This window comes from Diprion similis, chromosome 13 (assembly GCF_021155765.1).
Source record: "Diprion similis isolate iyDipSimi1 chromosome 13, iyDipSimi1.1, whole genome shotgun sequence".
Lineage (NCBI taxonomy): Eukaryota > Metazoa > Arthropoda > Insecta > Hymenoptera > Diprionidae > Diprion > Diprion similis.
Window position 1 is genome coordinate 3,367,877 of NC_060117.1, and position 23,547 is coordinate 3,391,423.

Genomic DNA, 23,547 nt, shown 5'->3' on the forward strand with positions numbered 1-23,547 from the left:
GGACTGAAAGAACAGAGGTAAATGCAAAAAAAACAAAAAAAAAAGGCAAAAATTGCAATAAAAATCAGTGATAATAGGATATCGAAATTATTTGCTGTAAATCTCATGATTGTTCCGATTATAGATAATTGATATTTTTTCTCCGGATTTTCAATACCGTACGTAGCAAAAAGTTGTCAATCATTTGTCTGCAGTTGTGATTTTGGTGAATTTTTTTTTTTTTTTTGGCAAAAAAGGAATTTATATAGTTTATCGAAACCTTGAGAACATTTTATACATACATTCAAATAAGCATCGAAATTTGTTTAAGTATTTCCTCTGAAATTTTTTACAGTTTTTATCTGAAATCAATAGGGCTTCAAATTTACTTCAAGGACATGTCTTGTTTGGAAAAAAAAAATGGAAATTTGTATTTCTCAGAGGTTTTCTAAACAAAACAGCACGAATTTTGACCATTATTTAAAAAACAAATTTCCATAAAAAAACACACACTTTAAAAAATAATATTACTCCAAATTGTTCTTAAAACAAATTTGAAAGTAAATCGGTTTCAGATGAACGCTGTGGTCTCCAGAATGTACATGAAGGAAATACTACAAAAAAATCACAATATTTATTTAAATACATGTATAAAATGTTCTCAAACTTTAAATAAATTACAAACATTCCTTTCTTGCCGAAAAAAATTCATGAAAATCCCTAAAACGAAACGGTAGTCCTGAACCTATTTCCCCCCTTAACTTTTGACTGCCACATCTGGGGTCCTTGTGTAAGTATTCAAATGATGTCCTTGAAATATTTATTAAGTGTGAGTTTGGCTTAGTTCAAGCAACATTTTTACCTAGAATATTATGGTGATCAATTTTTTTTTACTAGTTCTCGAGTCCTACGTGCAAAAATTTTTATTCAACTTTCAAAAATGATCCATACTAATGACGTCCGTGATCGATAATCCATCGAACATTTCACAAGATTGGAAAACACGTTATTAAACACAAAGGATTGTAAAAATTGAATAATCCCGCACGTATAAACGACATTTTGATTCCCTGTAATTACCGATAAGCGATCTATTACCGGTTATCGTTACCACACGTTAAGACTAAATTTCTATTAAAATCAGTGAAAACTAAATTAGTTTCGATGAAAACTCGACGTACATATGGATCAACATCAGCGGAGTCCACGATCGTCCTGCCTCTACAAGTGCGTCGAAAGCTCGTTTCTGACGGTGGAATTGCCTCGGTATTCGCAGATCGTCGTCGGACACGGCGAGTTACAGTGCATTTATTTCTTTTGATTTTTGGTGTTTGTTTTAGCTTCAAAGCGCTCGTTCTGGCTCGTTTTTTTTTTTTTTTTCAAATATTGGTTCTGGAAAGAATTTGACAAAGTAGTGCCAACTGCAAGTTTTGAACTTCATTATTGTTATGGTTTATTAGTTTATCAGGTTTTACCAACGTATGTCTCAATTTTTTCCATTAATTTTATTCATCTAAATCCACGAAATGTTCTCATCGTGGAAACTTTGTTGTAAGTTTTTATTTATCTTTCTAATGTGGCGAAATTCGAAACGACTGTAATTTTTTTTAGTTAGTTATTAATATACTAGTAAAGAGAAATTTTCCGGATCGGATTCTATCGAGTTTAGCGTGAGAACCACGTGCATTATAACTGACTTCCACGTGTATGTCTGGATCATCTTTAGAAAAATTGGTAATTCTTACAACCGTAGCTTCAGGACCTTGACGTTCTTCAAGGAGAATAGAATACATCTTCATTTGATATTCAAATTTTATATTGATCATTGTTCCGTAGTCAGCAGCGATGAAATTCCACAGCAGGTGGATAGTTGACTCGGTTCTCATCCTAAAGTCGGATTTGATTCTTTGGAAAGATTATACTTATGGAAAACTGGACCTTCGTGAATAAGCGAATAATAATGAAAATTCTTGCCTAACTTTTCAAAATCCGCAAAATTGGTCTGAAAAGGTTGTTCTTTAGACATGAAACAGAGAGTTCATTGATTTGGTTGAGTTTCATGGAAAAACTTAGTTTATGTTGGCCAGCTTTTACCACCAAAAACTCCACAAGTTGTCGACCTTGAATATATAAATTTGAATCTATAAAACACAAAGTATTGCTTCGCTTTCAGACAAATAACTATAGAAGTTGAAAGATACTATTTCCGAAAGTTATTCTAATTTGAATTTCAAGGTTCACGAGTACCGCAGCGATGGGTGTTCGCGATCATGGGATGTCTGGCACTTGCGAACTCGTTCTGTATGCGCATTAGCCTGAGCATAGGAATCACTGAGATGGCAAAACCGGCCGCAAAGTCCAACATTACAAGCCGAGACGAAACGTGCCCGGCACTAAGCTCAAGTTCCTCGACTTCTAGTCTAAGCAGTAACACCTACGACTGGGATGAATACACGCAGGTGAGGAACTCTTGATGCGGTTGACGATTAACGAGAGGTCGCGATTGAGGAGAGCTCATGATGATCAGAATCATACCACAACCTCACCTCACGTGATTCCTGTGCACGATGTCAAAAGTATAAAATGTACGTTTGGAATTCGAACCAAAGTTTAAAAATTGAATATCATTTCAGGGTATCATCCTTTCAAGTTTCTTCTGGGGTAGCACCCTCACTCCAATACCGGGAGGTATACTGGCCGATAAGTTTGGCGGAAAGTACGTCTTGGGTATCGGCATTTTGTCCCAGGCGATATTCACAATGCTTACACCATTGGTGGTCGAAGCGTTCGACGCAACGGGGCTGATAGTTCTCCGAATTCTGATAGGTTTTGGCGCAGGAACGACATTCCCAGCACTGTTCGCACTCACAGCCCAATGGGCGCCGCCGGAAGAGAGGTCCAAGATCAGCACGGTTGTGACGTCAGGAATGCAGGCTGGAACGTTGCTGGGAACATCGATCTCCGGAGTCCTGATTCAAAATTCCTCCATGGGGTGGCCAGTGATCTTCTACTTCTTCGGCACCCTCGGTGTGGTTTGGTTCCTGGCCTGGATTCTGCTCTGCTCCAACCACCCTGACTCGCATCCGTTCATATCCGACCAGGAGAAGAAGTACCTGCACGACGCTATGGTCGAGCACACACAGAAAGAAACTGGGCCGACGCCGTGGCGGCAGATCCTGACCTCAGTACCAATGTGGGCTTTAATTGTAGTCAACATCAGCGAGGGTTTCGGGTTCAACATGATATCAACGGACCTTCCGAAGTACATGAGCAGCGTCCTCAAGTTCTCGATACAGGCGAACGGCGTTCTGTCGGCTCTTCCCATGCTCGCGATGTGGCTCAGCGCCCTCGTCGCGTCCTGGTTTGCCGACTGGCTGATAGCTGCGGGCAAGATGTCAAGGACGAGGTTGGGCAAAGTATTTACAACCGTTGGTATAGTCGGACCAGCGGTTTTCCTCGTCACCGCGTCCTACGCCGGGTGCGATCGCACCCTCGTCGTCACCCTGTTCACCGCCTCAGTAGGTATGATGGGAATCGCGTTCCCCGGTGCGGGGGTGAACACCTTGGATCTGAGTCCCAACTACTCTGGTTCTCTGACAGCTATAACGAAGTTCGCTTCGGCTCTCGCCGGCATTGCAGCACCCTACGTGGTCGGCGTAATCACCCCGAATCAGACGCTTGAAGAGTGGAGAATTGTATTTTGGATCACGTGTATCCTACTTTTGGTGTCAAATTCAATATACGTTATCTGGATGGACGGTGAAGTCCAGTATTGGAATGACCCTAACTTCGGAAACCGTAAAATAATGAATTTTGAGAATGAGAAACAAGTCGCTAAAGACCAACCGTCGTCCAAGCAACGGTTCCGATATTTATAATCAAGCACTTGTTGACCGATTTTTTTCATCTTGCCAAGTTGCCGCATGAATAACGTTCACGATTTTCTACCTTCGTAGGACTTACGAACACTGTTCCAACTCGACGTATGAAAATCCGACTTCAAAGAACGTATTCGAGGTCACGTAAAATACTTTTGAAATTGAAAATTGAACTTAAATTGAAAATGTTGTCCAAGAAGAATCCACTGGACCAGCAGATTTCAGTGTTAGTACAAAGAAGGCAAGAATTTCAGCTGTCCAAGTGAGATTTTTCACTGCAGTAGCAAAAATTTCACTGGTATACTCTTTCTGAATGAACACTAAAATTTACTGGTTCAGCGAAATTTTTGTTCCGTGAAATTTTGTAATTGGGCAATGTTTTTAGCTTGAATTGATGTATCATGCAAAATAAATAACTTAAGTTTGTCGTACATGTAACGTATGTCCGAGATCACGATTAATATTCGCCCAACATGAGCCTAAAATTTGTATGACCATCATTGTTTTCGTAAGGAATTTTCGAGCTCCTCTCCTATTCACTCATTGTCAGCCCTTCATCGCCCAAGATTCACCGTCACTATAGATTCTACAATTTTCATTCCCGTGCACCGAGCGCTGGCTTGGAAATGCTGCGCATTTCCTCAGAACCAAATAGTTTCAAGTCGACGCTCAAAAGGCGAAGTGAAATTTGAAAACTTGATTATACATAACAAAATTTCCCGAAGAGTCAAAGGCTCAGCACAGTAAGAGTACTTTACTTATTAACATACCGTTTGCAAAATTGACGCAGAAAATGTACAACCCATCCATTCACATCATCAATCGTCGCACAACCGCGATGTCTTCGATTCTCTATCACGCGGCCAATTTCCACGATTAAACTACGCCAACTGCATCAAATAAGTTTGAATATCTGAGAATTGCCGCAATATTCTGTGCAAGCTGATTCCTATTTGCATCTTTTCAAATTTCGCAACATCAACATCGATTATTGTATCGGTAGCTCGACACAATTCGTTCTCGGGAATGCCGAATAAGCGATTGTTACATGTCGCGGCTCATTCTACTTTCAGCAAAGTGGAAAATTTCCAACTTTGAGTAAACAACGGTGAAGACGATACATTGTAAAAATAATGATTCAGGTGCAAGTCGGGCAACGTTGCGATTGTAAATCAGCCCATCCATGCAGCTAAGAAGTCGAAGATCATCTAGATTGTCAAAAATTTTTCACGAAAATACCCGTAACCTAAATACGTGCAAACTTACCAACGTTGCCGGGTAATGGAGAAGTTACTCGGATGTCTGGGTTTGGATCTGGAATGAACAAAGAAGAAAATTTTAATTAATTCAGCCAAGTGGATGTTCGGTTCTCAAATTAGGTATTGATGTTGTCTACTTCTATATTTATTTACTGCGTGTTAAGAAGGACTGAAAATCGGTTTTAAAAGTGGATTATCTTGGATTATTAGACAATCATGTAAATAAAAGTACTCTCACCTCCTCTGGGCTGCTCCACACTCCATATGCAGTAGTTCTCGTAGCATCTCAGGTTGGATGGTCAAGCGATGCATTTTGACACTGCAATAAAAATATAAAAAATTATCCCTGACATAATGTATGTACACTGAGCAGATTTCATGTCACTGCAAATTGTAGCGTGTCAAAATAAATATTATTCTTATTAATTGAACCGCTGTAAACTACGTTCAATTTCATTTTCGCTTATCGAATTCCCGTTTTGATTATTATCCAGCATGATATACGGTAATCTGGTGGTAAAAATTGATACTGAATTCTCAAAATAAAACAAATTGTCCAGGTCGTCGCCGTGTTATTTCTCATATTTTACAGGATAGATTGACAAGTAATGACTTAGTTTAGAATATTTGTTGAAAAGACACGAATTGAAGCATAGAACAGCTATCAATTTTTTTTCTACTTTCCCTCTTCTATAGATATTATTTATACCGCTGTAAAGATTTAGAATAATGAAAAACGTTTTTATATCGTTAAGTTGAATAAAAAATTTAGCTGCAATAAAATGAGAGTTGTTTCAACGTTATTTACTCATCAAACATTGTTTTTAGATGAGTTTAAATTAATATCAAGAAGTAAAGAGAGAAAGTATAAATCCAGGAAGAAATGGGTAGCCAGATTGTATTTTATCGCAGTGCCGGGTTAACGCAATCTATATTGTCACTAAATGCGCTTTATCAAATCTGGAGATAAGGAAAGTGTTGAATATTCTTGTAGTTCGATAATGATATATCCGCCTAATTAATCATATCCATGTAATTATTAACAGAAAAGGCGAAAAGATAAGAGAGGCAGAAGATATAACCAGCTAAAAATTGACAAACGATTTGATAGCCGATTAATTCAGCTAACCGTTTAGGATAATGTCCTTAAACCGTTTATCAAGTGTAAGTTTGACTCATTTCAATTTATTGAGATTGTCATTTGTTGAATTCACAAATATCTTTTCTAAGAAGAATTTAACAAGGTTACATCAAACGCGAGTTTTAAACTTTATCATTATTGAATTTAATCATTTTCTGAATTTTTTCCGTTGATTTCATTCATCAAATGCCAGGGAATATTTCCACACAGAAATTTTGCTATCATTTTCTTAATTTTCAATCCGAGCAATTCGATGATATGCAGTCAAAAATCAGTCTGAGAACTCCCAAGCCCCGAATCAAAAAACATCGCAAGAATAACGACTGGAAACGAAGCATCTTGCCCAGCGAAAGAAATGCAATAAGCCGTCTCATCTCGATAAAAATAAGGTAAATAATTCCAGGAGAGCTTCGTAACGAGACAGAAAAATTAGAACGCAGTATGCTCGTACAGAAAAATCTATGAGAAGTACGCATTTGAACCATAAACATCACTCGACTCACCTCTGTGTTGTTTGCAGCAGATGAAATTGACGGTATCAGCTCGATCCGCCAGGCATCGATCGCATCCGATTTTCACTCGCCCATATTCACCACTTGACACTACGCAACCACGCATTCTGTTATCAGAAAACACCAAACACACACACACGCACACCGTATATCACCTGCTAAGCGCCGCGACGCCCTCAGACCGCGTGGCGCCCCGCGCGAGCGCCGTACGCAAATTGAGCTTCGTTTAGTTTCGACCGAAGCTGACCGATCGTTCATGTAAACACGGAACCGTGCTGGTTGGGTTTCCGTTGTTCGCTGCGTCAGGCGTTGACCTCGGTTGAAGGATTCAAAATATAAACATGAAAGAATCTGGATTTTAACTTCTGAATTACTGATTGCAGACTTCCAATGTAGAATATCGAAGCTACGTACCTACGTTAATTTGTATTTGCTGCAGAATAACGACGAGCATCAGAACAAGGAAGCAACCGCGGGTAACTGAGAAATATCGGTTGCCGGAAATGAGGCTATAAGTTGATTGGTAGTAATCAACGAATTGCATTGAAACGCGTTTTTTCAGGATTTCAAATTTGACCTATAAAATTATCTTATTTCGAGAATTATTAATTCTTTGTCAAACATCACACACGATTATAATATACTATCTTTTAAACAAAATTTACAAAGCATTACATGAGGATGCAAAGTCCCCGGACTTTGGGGAAAAAATGTGCAACGATTCATTCGGAGAATTCTTACTCAGTAAAAAATTATAGCAATGGAAAAAGTCGTGTCCGGAAAAAAATTATTTATTTTAAAATGACCTATCTGAAGAATCGATTGTCAGTATACAATCACTGGTCTAAACGATGATACATTACAACTGTACAACGAAATTCCAAAACTTATCAGCACTATTTTTGCGATTCCGATTACAAGCATCAACAGCCTGCCTCGGTCTGATCAACATAGACAACGAATTGAACGGCACAGAAAACGAACCTTTTTTTTCAATTCAACTTCAATAGTTACGATGTTGTCGAATAATAGCATCGGAAGAATGTCACAAAAACAATTTCTACTGATTTCTGTGTTTTACAAAGGGACGTTTCACTTGATTCTGAGGTAATCAAAATATCAATCAGATTTCATACGTGGATAAAAAGTTCACGAATTTTGAATACGATACCTAATTCTTCTTTCAACTATACTCTTACAATTTTTCACTCTATGCTTAGAACTGACTAAATTTTCTCGCAAATGTATGACAAATACTTGTACAGTTTTTAAGGGACATAAACCTGGAGGAAAATTGAACGAAATCTTCATCATGCTCGTCAATCTTTCAGGTTTTGATATTTCTATTTTCAGCTCTGCAATACTTCAATAGTGTTTGGTATTTTTTCGTCTTAGAAAATTGTAAAAGAAATATGCAAACATCTTTCTAGGCCTCTAGGAGCTTTATTATTTTGCATTTCAGTACCTACAACCGCTTCGATAAACAATTGAATTGAATTGAAGATGCTAATCAACTTTCAATCCATTCAATACGGATCGATCTACGTAAAACGAAATTAATCTATAAATGTATTCAATCAATCGTTTCTCATTCCCTATTCCCTTAGTGAAGTCTCTAAGTCACGCTCTACGAGATAAAAATTCTATCCTACTTTGTTTCCATTTCTACCTTGACTTCCGCGTCATCAGTAGTTTTTTAATCTTCATCATCGTTTCGATGGGTATAATTCAAGCGATAACGCTTTTATCAAGATTGCGAAATTTTTTTTTCTATTATTTGTTACACCGTACAGGAATTACTGACATGAAATTCAGCGAGACAATGGAGTCATTAAATTGCGATGAATACTTGCGAAACCGTATTCACAAGTATCACGGACGATATCCAAGAGATCTGATCACAATCTTATCGTCTTATAGCAGAATCATACTGAGGCTTTTGACACAGACTGTCTCTAGACGCCATGAGACGCGCTCGACGGTCGTCAATGTCTCGTCGATCGTTTTGATTGTCAGTTTGAAAAATCATTTGACGAATATTGTTGGTAAAAAGTTTCGAGTTTTATTTCCGTTTTTATGACTTGTTAGGCTCAATTTTTTTTTTTTTTTTTGGATTCAACGCGGCATTGAGGATGTTCTCTTCGTGGAAAATCTGCTGTAAGTCAATTGTATCTTCTGTATGCATGATTTATAATTTTATCATGAGAAAAATTAATTACGTAGATAATGACGAAGTATTCAAATAATAATTTTTGCATTAATATCTTCGTGAGTGAATAAGAAACTGATCTCTTGATTTTTATTTGCAACCATTCATCTTTGTTTATCAGTATTAGCGTGTTCATAAAGAAATTCGTTCATTAACATCCCACTCATTGAGGTAATCAAATCGTAAATCAATAGAAATCAGAACACCACCGCGTACTTCAAATTTTATATCTAGCAATCAACTATTCGAAAATATTTGTCGTTGTAAAATGTACTACTCCACTCGATAATAAATCATCTTTCCGAGACCGAATTCGAGTGTCTCAAAGTCAAATAACCTTATTGTTTAATCACTGATGTTACATCCTCAATAATCTTTGCAAGCCCCTTTCGCTGATAGTAGAAATAGGGCTTATAATATCTAGGCGTTAAAATCTTCTTTACATACGAATTGAATATGAAAACTAACAATAAAGAAAAACAAACATTTTCTTTGGCGGAAATTTAGTAAAAACACAATCCGTACCAGAACAGAAAATCGTTTCAAAGCTTTAGTGCCGACTGGCGGTCACATGATTGAAATTACCTAACAAGCATTTAGGCAGATTAAAAACTATATGACGTGACAGAAACGTTGATGTGAAAAAGGGCTTTCACTGAACAAGTGTGAGCATATAGCCAACTTATTTTAATTTGAATTTCAAGGTTCACGAGTACCCCAGCGATGGGTGTTCGCGGTCATGGGATGTCTGGGACTTACGAACGCGTTCTGTATGCGCATTATCCTTAACATAGGAATCACTGAGATGGCAAAACCAGTCGACACATCCAATATTACGAGTCGAGACGACACGTGCCCGGCAGTGAGCTCAAGTTCCTCGACTTCTAGTCCAAGCAGTGGCACCTACGACTGGGACGAATACAAGCAGGTGAGGAACTCTTGATGGGGGTGACGATTAACGAGGGGTCGCGATTGAGGAGAGCTCATGATGATCAGAATCATACCACAACCTCACCTCACGTGATTCCTGTGCACGATGTACAAAGTATTAAATGTACGTTTGTATTTTAAACAGGAGTTTAAAAATTGAATATCATTTCAGGGTATCATCCTTTCAAGTTTCTTCTGGGGTTACGTCCTCAGCCAAATACCGGGAGCTATACTGGCTAACAAGTTCGGCGGAAAGTACGTCTTGGGTATTGGCATCTTGTCCACGGCGATATTCACCATGCTCACACCATTGGTGGTCGAAACGTTCGGCGCGACGGGTCTAATAGTCGGCTCTTCCCATGCTTGCGATGTGGCTCAGCGCCCTCGCCGCATCCTGGCTTGCCGACTGGATGATAGTCGCGGGCAAGATGTCAAGGACGAGGTTACGCAAGGTATTCGAGACCATTGGTACGGTTGGAGCGGCGGTTCTCTTCGTCACCGCATCCTACGCCGGGTGCGACCGCATCCTCGTCGTCACCTTCTTCACTGTCGGAATGGGCCTGACGGGCATCTCGTCTCCCGGCTCGGGGGTAAACGCTCTTGATCTGAGTCCCAACTTCTGTGGGTCTCTGACAGCCATTGCTAAGCTAGCCGGGTCTCTCGCCGGCGTCGTGGCGCCCTACGTGGTCGGCGTAATCACCCCAAATCAAACGCTTCCAGAATGGAGAATCGTATTCTGGATCATGTTTGTCGTTCTATTCGTGTCAAATATGATATTTGTACTGTGGATGGATGGAGAAGTCCAATACTGGAATGACCCGAACTTCAGGAACCGTAAACTGACGGATGTTAACAGTGAAAAACGTATCGATGGAGACCAATCATCCATCAGGCGATCGGAATCATTACCTGGAGCATATTTATGATCATCACATATTTGTTACCTGTTTTTTTCAATCTCACTAATTAGCCTGACTAATGCCTCCAGGATATTAGGTTCTTATTTTCTTCGGACCTACGAACACTGATTCGACTCAAGGTGTGAAAATCCCACTTCAAAGTCGAGAAATCATCTAGAATCTTACGAAACAACTATAGGCACAAATTCATTCATTTCAATCATGAATTTATACTATTGACCTCAACTTGCGTTCAACATCTCAAAAAAAAAATTTTTACTCAACTTTAGTGTTAATATTAAAACAGCTAGAATGTCAGCTGTCAAAGCACGACTTTTCTCTGCAGTAGTAAAAGTTTTGCAAGTACAACCAAGATTGAGATTGATCATCAACATGAGCAAACGGAGTTGAGAATTTTTTTATACAATTCGTGATAACGTTTAGTTTTAACTTTTTTGTAGTTAGGGTAGAATGATTCACGAATTGAAATGAGTTCTCTACGAGTAATTTATGGATGAAATTAAACCGTTTCGCAAGCTTTTTTATGATTAAAATTTGAAAAATCATTGCAGTAAAATATTTTTGTATTAACAACCTCACAAATTATACCGTAACGTGTTAATCTTACAAATCTACATATAATGAACGACGCGATGATTCGGTGACAATTGTACAACAGAATTCCAAGAAATTTTCAGCTCAATTTTTACGATTTAGATTACGAGTATCGACAACCTGCCTTGATCAGAGTAATAGAAATAACGGATTAGACAGCTCAAAAAATTGAACTACATTCTACTTTCAAAACTCCGTTACCGTCGCGAAATTGCATTAGAAAAATGTTATAAGAGAAAAATTTCATTGATTTCGTTTTTTTAACTGGTACGTTTCACTTTATTCTGAGATACTCAAAATGTAAATCAGCTTTCAGATATGAACAAGAAGTTCTCGATTACTGAAAACGATGTCTAATTTTTCTTTCAACTCTACTTTTACAATTTTTACCTTCACACTCTAGAACTGAATAATTTTTCTTGTTTTTTTTTCAAATGTGTAAAAAATACTTTATTTTACTTGTCATTATTTTGGGCATTTGCTTTTCAGTACTCAGCCTTGCATTATTTCTCTGGTGTTTCAGTTTAATCCATCTGTCGTTCTAGACATTTAGGAATTTTCATCTATTTGTCAAAATGTTACATTTTATTCTTTGACTCTGCAGCGCTTGCAACCTGTTTAATAAACTCTTACGCAATTAGACTTGCTAATTAAACGTTTTCATCACGTTTGTAAATACTTGTTTCATATATTACGTACGGGAGTTAATGAAATGAAATTGAAAAAATGAAAACAATTGGACCACCAAATTGCGACAAGTACTTGTGAAACCGCTTTGACAAGTATCAAGAGCGACATTAAAGCCATCTAATCACAATATCAACGTCTGATAGCAGAATCATACTGAGTTGTTCGATGCAGACCATCTCGAGGCGCGGCAAGTCGCATTGGACGGTTGTCTAGTCTCGTCGACCGTTTAATTGTCAGTTTGAAAAATCATTCGATAGATATTGTTGGTAAAAAATTTCGTGTTTCATTTCCGTTTTTATGATTTCTTTCGTTCAAATTTCTTTCGATTTAAGGCAGCATTGAGGATGTTCTCTTCGTGGAAAATCTGCTGTAAGTCAATTGTATCTTCTGTATGCGTGAATTATAATTTTATCATGAGAAAAATCAATTACGTAGATAATAACGAAGTATTCAAATAATAACTTTTGCATTAATATCTTCGTGAGTGAATAAAAAACTGATCTCTTGATTTTCATTTGCAACAATTCATCTTTGTTTGCCAGTCTTAGTGTGCTTATGAAGAAATTTGTCCATTTATATCGCACTCTTTGAGGTAATCAATTAAGGCATCAATGGAAATCTGAAAACAATCATATACTTCAAATCTTATCTTCAGGAATCGAGTATTGAGAATTATTTTTCTGTGTTACAATTGATACTACAATTTATAATCAATAATTATTATATTCAGCAGTACTAACCTCGAGTGTCTCAAAACCAAATAATCTTGAAACTTATCAATCCTCTATACTTCCGTGAATGAATACAGCTAAAGACTGGATTTGTATTTTCTTCAAAGTCCATTTTCTTGTTCACAGTGTTGTGATTTCACCACAATTCACCTGATCTTCTAGCTTGTGTGAAAAACTAATTGGTGACCTAGTAACGGATTTTTCTGCCCCTTAAACCTAACGCCGAATAATATAAAATATGTGTCGTCACGACTTTCCCCCTCTCCGTTGTCCGTTCCGTATTTACAGCTAAGCGACGACGAAATGTCGTCACTTATCGAAGATTTAGGCGAACCGGCCACAGTGCCGGACAAGTATCATTTAAGGTGCTTATAAAGAAGCATTGTACACCTCGAAAACGCGGGGAAGCAAAACTCCTATACCGCTTAAGCGATCAGAGTGAAACTTCGGCAATTGATGCCTTATTTTGGCAAGAAGTGGAGCGTCTTTTTACTTTTTCAATATTTGGAAAAAATTTTTATAGATTGGTAACCACCCACAGAAATTGGCCAAATTTTCACAGTCACACGGAATGAATCGAACCATCCGGTATGATGCCACTCGGCGGTGATGAAACACACATTTTAGGCCCAGTCCCATGAGATTTGATGGTGAAATGACGAAATGGCAGCTGATCTAGTTTTCGATTACGAAGTACACCGAAATTTCATTTTGACGACATTTGTTAGCAACCTTTCATGCATGTCGGTAATTTTTTACCGACCTTACACGCATACATTACCGGCATGCGCGTAATGTCGGTAACAAATCCCGCCAAAATGAGATTTCGGCACTGGGGCAGCCTTACGAAAAAATTATAAAAATCGAGAAACACTTATCATGATATAAAATAACAGTTTGCAATCGTCTCCCCAACCCCGACAACAAATCAGTATTCTGGAAATTAGTTTTACTGATTTTTACGCTGGACAGTTTATACCAACATCAAAGTAGTGAAAATCATTGAGTGATGAGATTTCTCCGGATTCTTTCCAGGTACTCGAATACCGCAGAGATGGATACTTGCAGTGATGGGATGTCTCGCTGTTTCCAACGCCTACTCGATGCGAATCTGTCTGAACATAGCCATCACGGAAATGGTGCTAACGGCTGAGGCATCGAATAGCACAAGTTCCGACGGTACGTGTCCAGTATCTGAGTCCACATCCTCGAGTTCGAGTAGCAAAGGCACTTACGATTGGGATGAATATACGCAGGTGAGTTTGACCCCGTTTTGTCATTGATGAGGTTCAGGTTTGACGATCGCTGCTGATGGAAGAGCGATCATCGTTATCGGACCACGCGTCAAGTACTACTGGCGTCTACTTCAAACCCAACACAGGCGCTTAAAGTAGGTTCTATTTCAATTCAATTTCTGACCTTACCCTTTGAAGCTGAAAACGTCCGAAATTTTGCGATTTACTAAGTTTAGACTGAAAATAGGGTCCGTTTAGAACCTATTTTAACCCTCCGGAGGTAGGGTTAAACCTGCTTATTTGAAACTATCTTCTGACGCTAAAAATTCTATCCTGTTGATAAAGTTCCATCGATTCGGGTTGATTATAATTGGAATACAAAAAATAAGATAAAATCGTATGGAATTGGTTGACACATGCGTTTAATCGTATTTTCTGTATATTCAATCAGTTAAAGGGTTTTTGTACTCGCAGGAACGTTGATTAAATACAGTTGAAATGCGATACTTATTTTTCAAATCTTCTTGAAACTTATCAAGATTATGTCGAAGTAGCACTTGGATCATTCATTCCGAACACTTGAATGTAGCTGTAATAATATATCTACAGAAAAGGAGTTACAGGTACAATGCAGATTGAATAGCATCAAAATAAGTTCAATCGTCTACTGAGAGCGTCAAAGGAGGGTTTGGTACTTTAATTTTTAGGACTCGGGCAGTTTCAGCGTTTTAATACTTACTGAATACTAAAAACACTGACAACCCATGACTACTTTTCAACGAAGCTTGTACATGCAATTTATCAGAGCTTTGAAGACATGTTTTTAACTAGAATTATACGACCTGTCGACTCCTGGAATCACTTTTCAGGGTATCATCCTGTCGAGTTTCTACTGGGGCTACGTAGTGACCCAAATACCTGGAGGAATACTGGCGGACAAATTTGGAGGGAAGTACACCCTCGGTATCGGCATTCTATCCACGGCGATATTCACAATGCTTACACCATTAGTGGTCGAAGCGTTCGACGCAACGGGGTTGATAGTTCTCCGAATTCTGATGGGTTTCTGTGAAGGATCGACTTTCCCTGCTGTGAACGTGCTCGTAGCCCAATGGGCACCACCAGAAGAGAGGTCGAAAATCGGGACGGTGGTGATGGCAGGAATACAGGTTGGTACGGTGCTGGGAACATCCTTGTCCGGAGTCCTGATCCACAATTCCTCGATGGGCTGGCCGGTGGTCTTCTACGTCTTCGGAGCCTTCGGCGTGGTCTGGTTCCTGGCCTGGATTCTACTCTGCTCCAGCTACCCGGACTCGCACCCGTTCATATCCGATCAGGAGAAGAAGTACCTTCACGACACGATGGTCGAGCACACGCAGAAAGAGACGGGACGGACGCCATGGTGGCAGATCCTGACCTCGGCGCCGATGTGGGCTTTGATGATCGGTAAGATCGGCGAGAATTTCGGCTTGCAAACGATGGTAACTGACCTTCCGAAGTACATGAGCAGCGTCCTCAAGTTCTCGATACAGACGAACGGCTTCCTGTCGGCTCTTCCTCTTCTCGCGATGTGGCTCAGCGGCATCGCCTCGTCCTGGTTAGCTGACTGGTTGATAGTGACGGACAGGATCTCGAGGACGAACCTGCGCAAGGTCTTCGCGACCATCGCCTCCGTTGGACCAGCGGTTTTCCTTGTCGCCGCGTCCTACGCCGGCTGCGATCGCATCCTCGTTGTGACCCTTTTCACCATCGGCATGGGCCTGATGGGCCTTATCTTCCCAAGCACCATGGTTAACGCTCTCGACCTTAGTCCCAATTACTCGGGGGCGCTGATGGCCATGACGACGACGATTGTGGGCTTTGCTGGTATCGTCGCGCCCTACCTTGTCGGCGTTTTAACGCCTAATCAGACTCTTCAGGAGTGGAGGATCGTCTTCTGGATCACCTTCGCGGTCTACTTGGTCACGATCATGGTCTACGCCATCTGGGCGGACGGTGAAGTTCAGTACTGGAATGACCCCGACTTCCGGTCTCAAAGGCTGCAGGAATCCGATAATGAGAAACAAGGACGTGGGTATCCGTCGACACCCAAGCACCCAGATCAATTGCCATCCGTTTGATTGTAGTTTGCAATCGTCTTATCTATGTATTCATTAGTCTTAAGCCGTCAAGGTCATATCGTGTTACGAACCTTCACGTACGTACGTTACCTGTATAGTCAGTTCGCAGATCAAAGCCACTTTTTTTTGTCACCGTTTGACATTTTCATTCCGTCTTTTCTCACACTTTCCTTGGTAACAATGACTTATATCAACAGTTGTAAATTAGACATATTGTAATAAAAGGACAGTCAACGAATTGCGTCTAAGAGAATGAATGAGTTGTCCGTATGTATTAAGCGAACGTCGAGTCAAAGAAGTTGCAGAGCGAAGAATAATGGAATAATCGAGTCGAGCCGGGTGTCGGGCATGTGGTCTCGACATTTCTATTCTAGGGTCTCGACGTCTTCCGATCGAGGAGAAGGAGACGGTCAAGAGACCATACATGCACACCAAGGGATGAGCCAAGCGTCGGGCACTTTAGTTTGACGTCTTCACGAGCGGAGCGCTGCGGCACCATGTTCGTGCCTAAGACTAGCCAGTCGCGAGCATCCGCGCTGCGCATGCGCAGCGGCGAGTGAGCGCGCGGCGCGAGGCTAGTTGGACGGGCGAGAAGCGAGCGGCGAGTCAGTCTACGACTAAGTTCGGAGAGAGTAGAATGGAAAAACGAGTGTGACAAAGACAAGGGTCGCTTTCCTCTACATACGTCACACTGCCTCTATTAATATCGTCACGAGATTGCACGTACAATGACATTGATATGTTTTTTATTTATCTAACGCTTGCTTGTGGTCGAAATTACATATATGGGTCCTGATAAGTTTGTTAATTTAATTAACGTTTATTTTATTGAAAATCCGAATACGCAGTGCGCGCGCCAAAATTTGTGCTGGCCCAGAGCGTTAGGAGCCCTAAATCATATTGCTACGCTCCTGAATAGAAAGACACGAAGATTGACCTCCACCGATCGCCATCTCTTTCTACCATCCGGCTATATTCTAACGGCCTGAGCGTAATCTATACTATACGTAGATGAAGCGGATGTACATATATGGACACAAAGTACTCCAGTTAAAGTATGGAGGCTGACTGTTATTGGAGCAATATTCGATGGTCAACAGCCACAAATACTTCATCGCGTGCTTGAATTATTCAAACAATGACAAAGAACATGTAGTTCGGTGTCTCTCTCTGATTTGGTTGAGACCCATGTATGTTGTAGAACATTGAAAACTAAGAGACACGTATTTTTTTTATCTGCGGAAAATCGGTTTTAAGGGGTGCTAATGACCGCCAAAAATGGGCACTCAAGGGGGTGATTTCTTGACGCGCTTCATGTATTTGAATGAAACTAACACTGAAACGTTTTTTAACGAATAGAAAAACTTCAGTGTTAGTTTCATTCAAATCCATCACGCGCATCAAGAAATGACCTCGTTGGGTGCCCACCTTTGGGGGCCATTTTCAACCCTCTAAACCGTTTTTCCACAGATAAAAAAAAAGTACATATCTCTTAGTTTTCAATGTTCTACAAAATACATGAGTCTCAATGCAATCAGAGGGGGACACCAAACTGATGTAGTTCGCCAATTCACCTTATCCGCTGAATTATCATAGTGGTTTTAGTTACGTTGACTAACAACTTACTTACATTACCCAACTTTTGATTGTAGCTAATATGTCATGTTTGAAAATGAGATAATTCTTAAAAACTAGATACCACGAAATGATTGCAATTAACTCTTAGTATACAGCAGTTATCCTCGAGTATAATCCTTGCCTTACTAAAGTGTCCAACTGACCAAGTCTTCGGCAACGACTTAATCCATTGGAACATTAGTATTTGTATTTAGATATTACGAATAGTACAATTCTGTGCTCGAATTTTTATCAACGTCGACTTTTGCCCATTGAATACCTCCGGCGGTTTTCAGGTGTTTGTAGATCTTCTCAGATTCTTCTTCCGGGACCTTGTTTTTCTTGCACCTGGAGAAAGATTTCAGATATCACTAACACTTATCAGACAAAATATGAAGCGTGTGTCTCATTATCAGAAGTTGAGATAGAAGTCGGAGTAACCAACCACAAAATGACGACTCGGGGATCTACGTAGTATCTCTTGGTGTTCTTTGAGTCCCACTTCATTTTCGTCTGTGATCCATCGCGATTACGCCTGGAAATCAACCATCAGCTCGCTCTTTCTTTTTTTCAGAGGGTAATTAACCTGGGAGGAAATACTCACTTCGGCGGAGTCTTGTCGTTATTATTTGGCATAGCGGTCATAATTTCCACCCCATCACCCACCTCTTTTTTCTTGTGGCTTCCATCAGCTTTTTGATGGTTTAAATATTTAGTTACTTCACACAACGCTTTTTTATACAGTACTAATGCGTTTCCCTTGTTTAAATTCTTGGTTGCCTTCTCGAGCTCTTCCTGCATCTTTAGCGACGCGTTGTACGTTCTGAAGACCTTTATAGTGAGATCCGGGAATATTTCTTTCAAACGATCGTTCACTTTCTTCGAAGTCATCCTAGGAAAGAGATCTTCCGATTCACCGTTTTCTTTCAATTCTTGCAAAATCTGGAACACCTTTTCTTCCACTGGATGTTCTTTATTGTATGTAATGCCGGACTTACCTATGAATCAAAAATTAATTAACCATAACGATTGAAGAACTGAACAGTGGTGATACTAGTCACGTAATATATGCCATTGCCAGCAACATATCTTACCTATAAAATCAAAAAACACGAAAAACTTTCCCTCTCTGTTGCTGAGAGTAATGTGGCTTTTTTTTAACGTGCAAACACCTGTTGAGTCTTCCTGATTGCTGGATTCCTCAGTACCAGCCCTAAATGAAAATTTGTCAAGTATGTACAAAATGACACCTCTCTGTTGTTCATCTAAAACACTGCTATCCAAATCGCTCCGATACTGTTGCCGAACTTTCTCGATATTCTTCGAAAGTTCTACTGCGCAGCCAAATTTTTTTCGACCTTCGACAGACGGATGCAACCTTATGTAATTCCCATCAAATTTCCCGGTTACATTATTTCTCCACTTCGCCAGGTATCTCGTCGTCGGCTGATTAATGATCTTGAACCCTTTCTCGTTGAAATTATTCGCCTGATCGCATTCGGATGAACAATTTATGGTGACGTCCTCGGGCTTCACCTGCAACGTCAGAAGAAAATAGAGCAGATTGGACCAAACTGTTACCTTTCGCGAAGATAGAATTCTACAGCTCTCACCCGCTTCATTATCTTTCCAATGTTTTCATTGTTTTTCGATCGAATTCGGAGGCAACATTGAGGTTCCTTGATTTTCCAGTTCCAAAGCTGCTGTCTCTCTCCGTCGATGGTGCAGTACCCGAACTTCGCCTCATCTTCCTTAGATATTGACTTCTTCTCGTCTACTTTTTCTCGCAAGTGATAACGTATTGGTCCAAAACAACACTTGGACAAATCAGTTATTCTTTCCTTCTCCGATTCTGTCATCGTATTTTGCCAGTCCTTGAGGAAATTTTTGTCAAAAATTTCCCGCGTTTCCCTATTTATAACCTTTAACTTATCCAACCTTTTTGCATACAATGTGGCCATCTCTTCAGTCTCCGGTGCCAACTTCATCCTCTCATTGTCGTAATAGAAATGAACTCCATCGGGTAAGAGCTCATAATCTGGCGGGAAGTATGGGCCATAATATTCTACGGAAGTCTTCCACAATGGCTCACCTTTCCCTGCTTTCTTTTGCCTAAAAAACAATAATCTCGATATTAATAGTGCTAATCGTGATGACTTGCAGATTTTCTATTTCAAGATACCATTTTCAATATCACAGCAAGTAAGTGATTTATTAGAAAGTAAGTGACTTATTGGAAGACGTCCAAACTGAAATTCTAGCTTACCCTTTACCCACTTCCGGCTTCTTTTCTGTATCATCGTCATTATACGTGGTGTCTGAATCTTCTTCCCTATCATAATCGCTCGTGTCGGATGAATCTTCTTCGCTATCGTCATCACTCGCGATCTCTCGATCTTCTCCAACTGCGTTGCTTGGTTCTTCAACCCCTTCATCAATATTCTCAAAACGTCAAGTTTCGACTTTAGAATACAGTTTTAACCAGAGGTGTTGGCAGTTTTTCAAAAATTATATTCTATAAAATGTTGACAGTCGATGACAGAGATGTTTTAAAAGTTTGGAAATTTCGTACGTTTCTCTTAAATCACACACACACACACACACACACACACACACACATGTCTGGCGTTATTTGCAATACATTATTCATTTCATTTACATGAAAGTGGCCGATCCATTCAATCAACGTGACTCTGTATCGTACGGTGCCAGAACAATATAGCCAAACTCTTTGGCCAGACTCCAATGGCCACGTTCACCACATACTCCAGCTATGACTCAAACACGATACATGAATCAACTGTCATGCGTGTGCATACAAATGCGTACAAAACCCAATGATGACAATTGCAACATATGAAGATAATCTCTGATAATTCAGGAGCCATTCAATCGATTTCACTCAAATTTTCTCAAAACGGTCCCACTGACTAAAACTTTCGGTAGTGAAGATTTCATTCAGAAATATCGAATCGTCTTTAACGTGTGAGAGAAGAACGTGTTTTACGTAGCAAAGAAAAATAAAATATGCAAAACAAAATCTACCTGATTTGATGCGGATGGGCGGGTGTCGCTCATGGTTGCTGACGTTGCTGGTATGCAGCTGAGTGTTACAGGAATGAAATTTCCGTAATGACTGATAACACTTGTGTGAGTTTAACGTGGCTCGCGGCATGCGTCATTAGCGGTCAGGCCGCTAACAACTCTAGATAATTGTTTCCCATAAAATATTTCATGCGAGCATTTCTTTCAGCGAGCAAAAAATTCTTACGGATTAATGTGTCGTGTGAGAAATTATGATTCGGTACAGACTTGAATCGAAAGTGGCGCAAAACATTCAGAAAGCTTATTATTTGAGATTCGAAAATTACCACGATTTATCGAATCGTTTTCCGATTAATCGATTAATTGAACTTTTCGATTATTCATTTTTCCAATATCCCATAAATCGTTTAACGACTGTTTTGATTCATAAATGTATTGTGTAGAATCTGCTGACTTTACATTATCTAATTGATCGAACTTCCGTTTTTATAATTACATTCCTTCAAATCCATTGTTGATAGCAGAAATATCTCGAGATGCAGTAAAACAAACTGCGAAAAAATATTATCCGTACAAATCAATAATAATAATAATAATTTTTTGCAGATAGACTATCAGGTCGTTCAATGAATATAAACATGAGTATAAATATCATCGTTGCATCATGCTTCCTAGCGAGTAAATTTTACTCGGCTATCACTCACTGCTCCGTTACCGACCAATGAATTAGCCATTATCATTATTTACAGTTGCAGATTATGACCAGTCGAGATTATGCCATTTAGATGAAAAACCATGTGTTGGACAAATTGTATTCGAGCACATAAATTGTAATTCTTTTCTCGCACATTATTTGCACATGTGATGTACAAAAAGTATATATTTGCATACACGTGACTATTAAATATACCGAAAACAAAAATTTGCATACAATTTCAATGCGCGGCGATATGTAAAATTTATTTAAATCATGTATGAGGCATGCATACAGGATGTTTCCAAGTAAACGCCAGAGTATTTTGGCTTGCCTATCACTCAGGGCAAAAGTATCGGTATTACAGACCTACCGAGTTATCGATCGTTAGTGCTTTTAAAGTGCTCACGAGTGAGCTGGAACCGCCTGCATTGCCAAGTTTTATGTCGAGTATCGTATAATTTGCTGATATGAAGATATGATATAATCGTAGAGTTTAACGCGTCCCATGGAGCGATAAGATTCTATAGGAGTAGCAGCTTATTTATCGTCTTTTGCAAATCTCACAGCATAGTTATCAGTTGTCAACTAGCCCTATTTTATCTTGGAATACGTTCCGCAACATTTTACCATGTGAGATTTGTGTTCCCGCTAAAACAGCTTTCTACTTCTCTCCGCCAGATCTGTTACCATCAGATTATATTTCCTCATCTTTTGCTTTTACCAGAGTGTTAGTTGCGCAAAACATAACTTAGAAAGGTGCATGGAACCACTGGCACATCAAATAAAAATAGCCCACTATTTTTGATTCGCTTCACAGTTTTTTTTCATACGATTCTTCAGTCTCAAAAAAACAGTCTTCAATTTTTTCAGATTTTTATCTCAAGTCGTAAATTTTCTACGATTATTTAAACCCATTTAAAAATTAGCATTTTTTTAAATCTCAAAAATCCTACTTTCCATTCCGTTCATTTTGACACCTATCCTGCGAAGAGGCGATTTTTTCTTCTAATTTTTTCCAGCACTTCAAACATTTCAAACAAGCAAAACACCATGTTTCAATGTTCCACACATTTTTTGAAAGTTACACAAAATTTTGTTCGACAGAATACAACTGTAAAAATTCTGTACACAATTTTTTATAATGTTTTGAAAACCAACGAAACAGTGAAACCGGGAGTTTTGTTTGTTCACAATGTTTCAAGTGCCAGAAAAAATTAGAAGAAAAAAACGCCTCATCGCAGGATGGGTATCAAAATAAAACGGAATAAAAAGCAAGTTTTTTGAGAACTTTTTACTATTCCAAAAAAATGTCTCAATTTCTAGATGGGTTTGAATAATCATAAAAAATTCACGATCCGAGATAAAAATCTGACAATTTTTACGAGTGCTTCTTTGAGACGGATGAACGGTATAAAAAAACTGTGAAGCGAATCAAATATAGTGAGAAATAATCATTGGTTGAGTTGACATGGAATGCCCAATATGTATCGAATGCTTTGGAACTTCATCGTTTCGATGGTAATCCTCTGAAAGAAGCTTTGACTGACAGAGAGAAATAACAACAGAATAAAAAAGATACAACGAAGCTGTCTATCGTTAATTTCATGATTTTTCTTCATGATGCGAGAACGTAAACTTGACCTCGACGATTAGCTCGATGACTGCGCTATTCTGGATCGTAAAGAATCGTGCAATTCTACGTCACCACAACATCGTATCGTTCCATCGATCTCAGGAAAATTTATACATTTAACAACAAAGTGGCAGGACTGTGGTTAGAGACGATTTGCAATTACCAATTGTCAAGTGCTTGGCTGACCATAAACAACTTTTTCCACTTACAACTGAAGCGGTATTCCACGTCTCTCGTTGATATGGCAAGTGATTAGAGCTAATTCGATACGGACGTGGTAATAATGAGAAAAACTGATAATTCAAAGTATAAGCGCATGGGATAACAGCATCATTGTGGTCATGATTTCAATTGAAC

The 23,547-nt window shown here is 39.3% G+C and overlaps 3 protein-coding genes and 1 pseudogene across 3 annotated transcripts; 3 read left to right on the forward strand and 1 right to left on the reverse strand.

Annotated features, from left to right (window-relative positions):
• The first annotated feature begins 1,505 nt into the window (after positions 1-1,505).
• On the forward strand, positions 1,506-3,857 carry LOC124414220 (sialin-like). The gene is made up of 3 exons (XM_046895197.1): positions 1,506-1,530; positions 2,215-2,438; positions 2,613-3,857. The coding sequence occupies exons 1-3, from the start codon at positions 1,506-1,508 to the stop codon at positions 3,855-3,857; spliced, it is 1,494 nt and encodes a 497-aa protein (XP_046751153.1).
• Positions 3,858-8,901: 5,044 nt separating this feature from the next.
• On the forward strand, positions 8,902-10,834 carry LOC124414221 (annotated as a pseudogene).
• Positions 10,835-12,396: 1,562 nt separating this feature from the next.
• On the forward strand, positions 12,397-16,263 carry LOC124413973 (putative inorganic phosphate cotransporter). The gene is made up of 3 exons (XM_046894806.1): positions 12,397-12,481; positions 13,879-14,099; positions 14,948-16,263. The coding sequence occupies exons 1-3, from the start codon at positions 12,457-12,459 to the stop codon at positions 16,196-16,198; spliced, it is 1,497 nt and encodes a 498-aa protein (XP_046750762.1). The 5' UTR covers positions 12,397-12,456; the 3' UTR covers positions 16,199-16,263.
• A 1,770-nt stretch (positions 16,264-18,033) lies between these two features.
• Positions 18,034-20,893, reverse strand: LOC124414222 (DNA topoisomerase 1-like). Its single transcript, XM_046895199.1, has 6 exons — positions 20,861-20,893; positions 20,082-20,257; positions 19,429-19,927; positions 18,910-19,351; positions 18,420-18,813; positions 18,034-18,163 (listed from the first exon to the last, which is right to left on the reverse strand). The coding sequence occupies exons 1-6, from the start codon at positions 20,891-20,893 to the stop codon at positions 18,034-18,036; spliced, it is 1,674 nt and encodes a 557-aa protein (XP_046751155.1).
• Positions 20,894-23,547: the final 2,654 nt, after the last annotated feature.